This window comes from Sardina pilchardus, chromosome 13 (genome assembly GCF_963854185.1).
Source record: "Sardina pilchardus chromosome 13, fSarPil1.1, whole genome shotgun sequence".
Taxonomy (NCBI): Eukaryota; Metazoa; Chordata; class Actinopteri; order Clupeiformes; family Clupeidae; genus Sardina; species Sardina pilchardus.
The window spans coordinates 20,815,251-20,825,250 of NC_085006.1; the positions used below are offsets into that span (position 1 = coordinate 20,815,251).

Consider the following 10,000-nt stretch of genomic DNA (forward strand, 5'->3'; position numbering starts at 1 on the left):
TTCTGATCTACAGTACCTGATGTAAGGCCTGCCTATCAATTTATCATTGTGACAAAAAGTTAAAGGAATTATCCGGAGTAAAATGCACTTTAGATCAATCTAGGGATGATTGGGAGTACATACGTTGAGTTGACATCACATCATGTCATTCGGATGTGTTTTGAGAGAGTTCGATTTTACCGTTTGAATTTAATCGAGTCAGTACCTTTCCGGAAATGTTGCTTAAGTGTTGTAATAGCGTTGCCCAGCTGGAGCAGCGACATTTCCGGAAAGGTACTGACTCGATTAAATTCATTCTGGACTCTCTATACGACCACATAAAGACGTGGGGATACTTCGGCTTGGCTTTAGGGACCCTCTACTCACTACCACTTAAGTGTAATGTTGTTTGGAACAGTAGAAGAGGTATAAAAATAGCGTTTTGTAGCGGTGAAAGGACGTGCCCCGGTCACTTCCAGGCTAACGAGTATTTGGCTAAAAATTGTAAAATCGAACTCTCTCAAAACACATCCGAATAGCACTTTTCCATTGGTAATTTGTCAGTTGATGCAGTAGTGGGCCAAAAGGCTAGTCAACACAATACAACAAAACGACCTCCTGTCTAAGGCTCAACTTGCATAGTAGCAATGGTAATAGCTTGGGGATCATTAAAGTACCATTCTGTTATGGATAATGAAAGAAAAATGTTGAACATTTTGTAGCTTTATAAAATAGGCATTTAAAGAATCGATTCATTTTCTGTTGTCATCTGATTTGACTGATTCTGCAAGATAACTCGGTTCAATGAATCGGGTTTTTCGGTCTGTCTGAGAACATCAAGTTCCATTCATGATTTCTCTTCTCATAGAAAATGTGACCTGAAGTCATATCTTGAAGTCCTTCTCTCTGTCTTTGTCCCACTCATTTTCTGTTGTCTCTACCCTTTTTGTCATAAAAAAGCCTCTAAAACGCCAATTGCTGTTTTGCAACACATTCTTGGGACCCCACTGAGAAAGACCGCAACCACTCAACGCATTCTACCCTAAAACTGTTCAATGACTAACCTCTGACATGACTGTAAAGCCATTGATCCCAATGAGGCATTTTGGTCAGACAGGTTTACCATGTACTTTTCATTAACCACATCAAGATGTTTCTCTTCCTTGGAGAAACGGAGTAAAAGACCCAAAGGTCTTTATATTTGACAAGATGTGATAGCTCAATGGCTCAAACAGTGTGTGGTGAGACACACAGCCTGATGAGGCCAGAGCTCCAATACCCTCAAACGTGGAAACATTCCTCGTAGTCCTAACATAACCACCATGTTTCGCAATACTTTATGAAATGTCTTCATAAAGTATTGCGAAACATGGTTATCCAAGTTGTTCTGGGGAGAATGGTCCTTGTAATATAATTGACATACACTCAAAAAAATGACTTTTAGGCATTGTAATATTTACTTATTCAAATGTAGCAATTATTACAGTGTTATATCAAGTTTCAGTGGGGACTAGAAAAAAACATTAAACTATACACAACATATTCATGTAATCAAATGTTCTTGATTTGGAAGAGTATTTTTTACTAGATATTTACTCGTAGTTTCTAAATTTATTACCAACACCTGAACATTTTAAGTAACTTTTACTAAATAAACCTTCACGCATTTGAATTCGCGCATGCGCCGTTGGACAATGCCTGGTAGCAAAGACGGTTGAAAAAGAATCTTTGGTCTGAGCTGAGGTACTTGAAGAAGAAGCTTGTCGCCGAAGAAGTCACCACTTTGCTACACCTGACTGTCGAAACGAGTGAGTATTCCCTTTTTGTTTTATATTTGTGGTCGTATAGGAGTTCGTGTACATGTTGATAATTTGATTATTGTCTGCTTGACGTACAGTAGCACACGTTAGCACTACCGTTCGTAGTTCGGGTAGTGCTAGCAGCTAGCTGCTAGCCAGGCTACAATTTGTTTTGATCAAAAGCTAACGTCGTTGTCAGTTAACGTCTGCAAACGTTTGGGGTGAGTTGGAGGTTATCTTGATAGTAAGCACGGTAACTTCTAAGTTAGAATATCTTCTCTCAAAACAAAAACGATTATTTTTTTTATTTGGAAGTGTTTGTGGTTGAGGAGGTCCAGTCGAATCAAAGAACTGCCCGAAACAATGTAGTGCTATGACTCCAACTGTTAAATTAGCGCTAGCCTAGCTATAATTTCACTGAAGTTCACATTTAGCGCTAGCAGTTACCTACCAAAACGTCAACTTGAAGTGTCTGGCTCTAATGTTACATTGTGCCTATATAAGAACAGTATGCATAAGTTTTTACTCAAATACTGACGGAAAATGTTATGGTAATATTAATTTGGGTCTTACTATTGTATTTTTCTCAACAGTGATTTGTCAAGCATCATCATGCGGGTTGAGCCAGGGGAGAGTGCCCTACGTTTGACTCTGCACTTCAGGCAAGTAAACATCTATGTGTGTGTGTGATAGGATATTATTGCTGTTATTACATGCCATTGTTCACTATTGTTCATGCCATTGTAATGTAATGAAATGTAGTTGATATGAATGATAGAAGGAATTTGGTTTTGTTCCTTATTAGCATTATCTTTTCTTGTCAATTGTATGCAGGAGGACCACTGCAGTGATCCTACTGGTCACGTATCATGGTCGTCCATGGTGATTCCGAAGAGGATCCTGATGTCTCCATCATTCTTGAAGGCAGGGAGATGTTGCGTGGATGTGGAAACACAGCAAGAGCTTGCATATTACTTTTGGGACTGATCTATGCCCTGAATCTTGCATATCCCAAACCACCGCGTTACACATTCAAGGTGTTTCAGAAACTTTTTGTGGAACTGGATGGGATGAAGCTGACACCAAAAGTACAAGCTTTAAAATCCAAATTGCGGACTTAAACACACACACCCAAGCACATATACACTTAAACATTCTCTCTTTCTCGCGCGCTCTCAAACACAAACAGGTTGTACATTGAAACAGCATTGTCTAGAAACAACTATAATCACTGTGTAACACTGTGTGACATTTTGCATTACTCAAATATATATTTGTATATTTTTATTACCCCCCCCCCCCCCCCCCCCCCGCCCCATTACTCAAAGATCATTTTGATGTAACAGGTTACCCACCTGGTGACCTGTCTGCCTCCATCTTTCTCTATCAAACAGTGTTCTCTGTTCTTGAACCATTGGTGTATAATGAAAAGCAAGAAGTCATTCCATGTATACTAATGCTTATCTCACTGGCTCCTGGTCTCTCTCTCTCTCTTTTTCTCTCTCTCTCTCTCTGTCTTTCTCTCTCTGAGACTCTCTCTCTTTCTCCCTCTACTAAGTCCAGTTGGTATGGATGCTCATCTATATTTTATAGCCTACATAGGGTTATAATGTTGTTTTAATGCTACATCCAATAAGTTACAGAAAAGCAGTCACCTGAGTGAGAGATATGTGAAATTGTATTTATTGTTTTTCATTATTTGATTAATTCCATCAAGTTGACTGCACCCCAGTGGTTTTGTTGTATCTTAACTTGAAATATCAGTGATATTTTATTTGTTATGTAGAGCATTTTTGTTTAAATTGGTAAAATAAAGTTTGCATTTTACTTAAATAGTGTGATCGGTGTAATTTGCCATTTGGTAACATTTATCCGAAGAAAACAAGTAACATTTACATAACTTTAGTGTGTAAGACCTCTTAATACAAAACAATCTAGTACAATCTACTTATTATAAACATGTAAGATTTACTCCATATTTCATGACCATGGTGTTTCTATATTGACATGGTCAAGTAAAACTTACTTAATTTTTTCAGAAATGTCAATGACAGTAGCAAGTACATTTTAATTGATTCTGGCAAGTAAGTTGTACTTGATATTACAGCATTACATTTACTTAGTTTTATTGAGTGCATTTTGTTACAAAGATTTTTTTAAGTAAATTCTACTAATCATTTTTTTCAGTGTATGTAAGTCGCTTTGGATGAAAGTGCCTGCTAAATAACTAAATGTAAATGTGAATGAAGCCCCTATGTGGAAGCTCCAAAACCTGCAGTGCCTTGACTGTACATCAGGGGCCGGTCCTAAATGTCTATGTCCATGAACCAGTGTGTTTAAATTTCCAACTTGAGAATGTAAATTAATATACTTTCTGGTTCCATTAACTTTTTTTAGACTCAAATATTAGTTTCCCTGGTCATGTCAAGAGTGAGGTGGGTGATTGTTTGTATTATTTGTCGTCAATTTAATTTGCATTCAATAAGAATGGGCTGAAAGTTTGAAACAAGATAAGCATACTGTACATCTAGAAAGTCAGCGAGAAATATACATTGTACTAAACCATTACACAGTTATTGTAACAAAAAATGTCTGATGGGATTTATCAGTTGTCTGTCAGCCCGTCTGTCAGCCTGCTAGCTTACGTCAGCTAGTAGGAAAACAAACATTTTTTGTTGAATTCTGTCAGAAGAAGGAGGAAACATTTATTCTAGTACTGCTCGACCATTCCTTTGTTTTGGATAGAAGTTAAACAATCTGAAATCTATTTGTAATGTTGAATTACAGATAGATGTATTCATGGTGTTGTTTGGTACCGTAGTTTGTCAAGGAATAGTCATGAACTTCATAACATATTAGTGTTTTATTATTTCTAATAGTTTTCATTATCAGATGACCGACAATACATGTATTGAGTATAGAGAGATTATGCTATTATGAAATTATGATAAGTCATACTGTGCAACGGAATGTTTTAAGGCGTATGAAATAGAAACTACAACTTAGGCAGCTAGATGGGTTAAGAGTTGTCTTCCATTAGAGGGGTGGGATGGGGTGATTGGGGGACTTGGGAGATGGGAGTGTGTGTGTGTGTGTGTGTGTGTGTGTCTGTGTGTGTGTGTCTGTGTCTGTGTCTGTGTGTGGGGGCGGGGCACAGGGGGACAGAACATGGAACAGAAACATAGAAAGAGACAGAGAGAAAGGGAAACATAACAGTAATAATAATAAAAAAGAATGAATACAGAAAGGAAGGAGACAAGAACAAAAAATCTAATAAAAAGTTCCCCAAAGGGGGTGGGCCAACAAAAAAATTGGTTGCAATAACAGGGTTAAGAAAAGTGCATGTAACACACGCCAAAGATTCTTTTGTGGGGTGCCAGCCTCTGGTAAAATGTTAAATGACAGAGAAGTGCTGCACGGTCTGGCTCCATATGAAAAGGTCTAATAGGCAATGATGTTTCGGCCTATAGGGCCTTCATCTACTATTTCCTGGTAACTTTCACAACATTTGACAAAATTGCCAAGCAAATTGCACGTTTGTACACAATTTACAAGTGCTTCAGCGAAGAATAGCAGTGTTATGCAAACCAGGGGGTCAGGATTTGACTGATTAGCTTCGCCGATTAGCAAGGCACTTACTCGTCGCCATTTTCCAGAAATACATCATGTCCAGTGCCGTTTCTCCTCATGCTGATCAGATGCTGATTGGTGGCTGTTCCACTCTCAGCTCATGCACGAACTTAGTGTGGGCACGAGCTCTCCTTCTGTACCTTACGTCAATCAGTAACCTGCCACTTAATTGGCTAAGCAAAACGGCACCGGAAACAAGCCCCTTGAAACGCCATGTTGAAGCCTGAAAAAAACGTTCAATTTTGGCAATTTTCACTAGCCTAGCATTCCCATTGAAATGAATGGGGGCGGGACTTGTTTACTTTCTCCAGTTCTTATTAGGGATGTCACGAGAACCGATACTTGCGATACCTCTCGATTCTAAAATGAAAAAACACCGGCGATGCCTATTTTTTTGAAGCACCGTAAGCACCAACGCCAGCATAAGCATCAGTGCTGCGACTCTTCCGGAACTGATGGGGGCAATAGGCTACAGTGTTTCCCACACATAGACTAATTTGTGGCGATGCGCCACAGATTCAGCACCGGCCGCCACATATTGTTTCGTTACTTTTTTTAAAATTTATTTATCTATTTTTTAATGGTATTGAAAAACACGCAACATTCGTTAAGCTGAATTTCCTTTCCCTGCTCTCCCTCTCTGTCACTCACGCGTCTGTCTCTCATGCACACACATATGCACACACACACAAACTCTCCCCTCCGTGCACACAGCGTCTGTCTCCATGAAAACCAACCAGATCATTCCTGGAAGCGTGGTCGTACTGATGCACCTGACGCCGCACACGGGGCAGTCACACGCTTGCGTCCGCCAACGTTCGTCCGTTGTTTTCCCATTCACTTTACATTGGCTGGACTTCATTTCATGCCGCACTGAATTGTGGGTCCGATGCGTTGCCTGAGATACGTTGCCTCCGCTAAAAAGTTGAGAAATGTTCAACTTTTGACGGATCGCGCAAGCGCCAGCCAATGAAATTCCGTGTATGCAAATTTTCGAACACTGACAAACCAATCAGTTCGCGTTTATGGAAATGTGACAAAATGAGGCATACGTTGGCGGACGCAATCCAAATAAAACATTCACAATCGTGAACGCAATGACGCACAGAAGACGACTAGCTAAATTGCTGTTTAAAATCCGGTTAGCATCATTAGCTAGTCTATGCTGCAGACATTAAAACTCTTGCATTCAAGTTGACTGACCATCTCAATACCAATGTTTTTCAACTCCAAGACTTAAAAGGTTCTGTCCCAAGGAGAAAAAGTAGCTTACCTTGAAACTTAAACACATGTGGGGAAACTGAACAGTCCAACCCTAGAGTAAGATAAGCTTAGCCTGCTACTTTGTTTACAAAATGTTGAGGCTTCAACCAGACAGCTGAATTTAAGAGGTGGAGTTGTAATATGAATAGTAGGCTATAATCTGCATAAAGTTTGCTGCTAATGAAGATTAGACATTTCATATAGAATGTATAAATAGTTACAGAATGTGTGTGTGTTTCAAATAAAGACTTTACATCTTGTAAAAAAAAATCATTCACATTATATGAAAGCAGAGCGATAAAAAGGCGATGCAAGTTGTTGGTTTTTATACAATCCATTAGAAAAGTGATTTAATTATGTGTAAGCCTATGTGATATGCTCGCAATTGGATACTGTATTCTGTTATGCTCTGTATGTTATAGAAATTATATTTCAGTATTCTGCAAATATTTCAGTAAAGAAATTCATTAAAGTACATGGGATTTTAGAAAATCCTTTTTTTTAACGATAGTATCGAATTTGGCATCGAGAATCGTGTAATTTTACTGGTATTGGCACCGACTACTGATTTTTTGGTATCGTGACACCCCTAGTTCTTATAATACCTCCATGATGCAAACACACCAGTGCACACCTACCACGCTTACCTACAGTGCAGTAGATTCAACACAGAATCAATTGCATGTCTTGCCTTACTTACTTCAAAGTCAATGGGGTCAAGCTCACTCACTGCCTCACACACTGGTGAACATTTTGGTAAATTTGATAGAAAACAAAGTACTGCAGATGCAACATTATGGAAACACAAATATTGTTTTCCATAACCTTTCTTCTTTTTCCCCTACTTATCCAAACCTGCATAGACAATAATAATAATAAAACAAATTCCACACTTTTCCATACTGTACAGTATACAAACCCTGTCCTTCGTTTAGTGGGAGTGGGTAGTCTGTGTGCTTGTTTGTGTGTGTGTGTGTGTGTGTGTGTGTGTGTGTGTGTGTGTGTGTGTGTGTGTGTGTGTGTGTGTGTGTGTGTGTGTGTTTGTGTGTGTCTGTGTGTGTTTGTGTTTGTGTGTGTGTGTGTGTGTGTGTGTGTGTGTGTGTGTGTGTGTGTGTGTGTGTGTGTTTGTGTGTGTGTGTGTGTGTGTGTGTGTGTGTGTGTGTGTGTGTGTGTGTCTGTGTGTGTGTGTGTGTGTGTGTGTGTGTGTGTGTGTGTGTGTGTGTGTGTACCAGTTGTTTTCGGTTTTCCTCCAGCCGCAGCCCCAGAACACCCAGGAATGAGCCGAAAGCCAACTGCGGACAGAACAGAACAACAGACAGTGAGTGAAGGAGAGCCCCGAGAAATTGTGGGCCCTGTTTACCAGTAACACATTTACATTTTTGATACACCCCTCATAACTGTCATCCCCACCCTCTGAGGTTCCAGCTTCCTGCTCCTTCTGACTGAACTGCCAGTCAAGGTTAAAGATCTGCTTTCCCCATTGTGCTGCTGTCCATGACTCACACAAGTCCAGCTGGCATTCTTCTTGCAACCCACTTCAAGTGTAAATCTGAGCGCTGACTCGTTCAAAACCAACAGTGCACGCTGTGTCGGTGCAATTCAACCCTAAAATCCAGATCTCCGTGCGTTGGTACTGCAGGCTCCTTTCTTATGAAATATGCTGCTGTTGTTCCACGTGGCAAACGTGGGGGCGCAGAAATGAAGTAGGCTACAGTGTAAACTTACTAACCCAGAACCTGTTTGAACCTTTCTATTAAAGCAACACTAAAGAGTTGTGCCTCAAAATAATGTTTCTAAAATCATTTCAGTGGTTCATCAACTCGTAACAGGATGAGGGCACTTCTGCATTTGCTTCGCGGCCCTCTATCGGCTATAACCACACTACTGTATGTAAGTTTACCGTATCGGGTAGCAGATCTGTAGTTCGATAGCCTAGAAATCTAGACGCCCCTAGCGGCAGGAAATGTAATTTGGCTGGCGGGGCAGTCTAGGCACGATCCATTGAGCTTAGGATCTGAGAACTGGAAAATCAAGCGGGCCAATCACAGCGTGTATAGAGTCGGTGGGTGGGCTTAACATAATGGTGACTGACATGCGACCAGAAGTTGTGACGGTAACGCATCCTGTTATTTGAAAACAAGAAGATGATTCGTTTAGCGTTATCCTATTGCGTGGAGAGGAAGGTTACGCATCCTGCTACTTGAAAACAAGAAGATGATTAGTTTAGCGTTATCCTATTGCGGGGAGGGAATTTGAAAGACAACTGCTTATCCCACCCCTCCGATTGAGCCCTGTCTACGGTGAGTGTCCAGACCCTACATCTTGATGTGGGTCTGGCTCGTCAGGCTAGTAGTTCGATGGAATGAGACATAAAAAACCTACACATTTGACTTTCTTCAATGTTGCGATACATCACACTTTCATAAAAGCATACAACATACTCTAACCTTGTCTGTGGACTGTTATTCGCAAAGCTCCTAGATAAACAAATGGCGTGCGTGCAACAGAGGAAAAATGCTTTAGTGTTGCCATGAACGACCCTACCAAGTGGTGTCTGGACTTTAGTCATCCTACCTTGCTCGAGTTGCTGCAGCCAACATGGGGGCATGTTCATGAGCCTCCATGTTCCTGCCCCCAGATTGTAGCTGCTGGACAGCTCTAACTGTTGGATGTAGCAACTGGAGCTACGTAGACCCAATGTTTTTTTTTCTGTAATGACAGTACTCTGTATTATGTGTGCAAGCCTGTGTGCGCGCATGCGTCCGTGCGTGTGTGTATGTGTTTGTCTGTCTGTCTGGCTATCTACTGTATATGTGTGTGTTTGTGCATGTGTGTACATGTCTGCCTTATGTGTGTGTGTGCGTGCCTGTCTGTCTGTTTGGTTATCTGTGTGTGTAGGTGTGTGTGTGTGTGTGTGTGTGTGTGTGTGTGTGTGTGTGTGTGTGTGTGTGCTTGTGTATGTGTATACATGACTGTGCACTTTGAAGGACTATAGGCAAATAAAACCATAGCTGCATGATTTCGTGACTTGTGTGGGAAAGCCTGGTAGGAGAGGGAGCCGATCCACCAAGGCCAGGCTTGACGGGGGATGAGGAGTGACAGCGTCAGGGATGAGATCACCTGACCTGACATGAGCCCCCTTTTGGGAGACGTGAAGAGATCTGCCAGACAGCAGATGGGAAGAGGACTGACTCCTCATTTCAGTTGTCGGCATACAGTAATCAATCCTGACAACCTGTACTTTCATTTTGGTTTGTTCAGAATTAAAAGGCTGCATTATTTTTTGATAGGGTAGAGAATTGAAGCCTTATTTTTGAGCAGGAAAATAG

The 10,000-nt window shown here is 40.7% G+C and overlaps 1 protein-coding gene across 1 annotated transcript in view; it reads right to left on the bottom strand.

Moving 5' to 3' along the window:
- Positions 1 to 10,000, bottom strand: part of LOC134099114 (transmembrane protein 255B) — a 58,299-nt gene that overhangs the window by 43,483 nt on the left and 4,816 nt on the right. Inside the window, exon 3 of the mRNA XM_062551875.1 lies at positions 7,901 to 7,963. Coding sequence (XP_062407859.1) covers positions 7,901 to 7,963 — 63 coding nt within the window. The remainder of the gene's footprint in view (positions 1 to 7,900; positions 7,964 to 10,000) is intronic.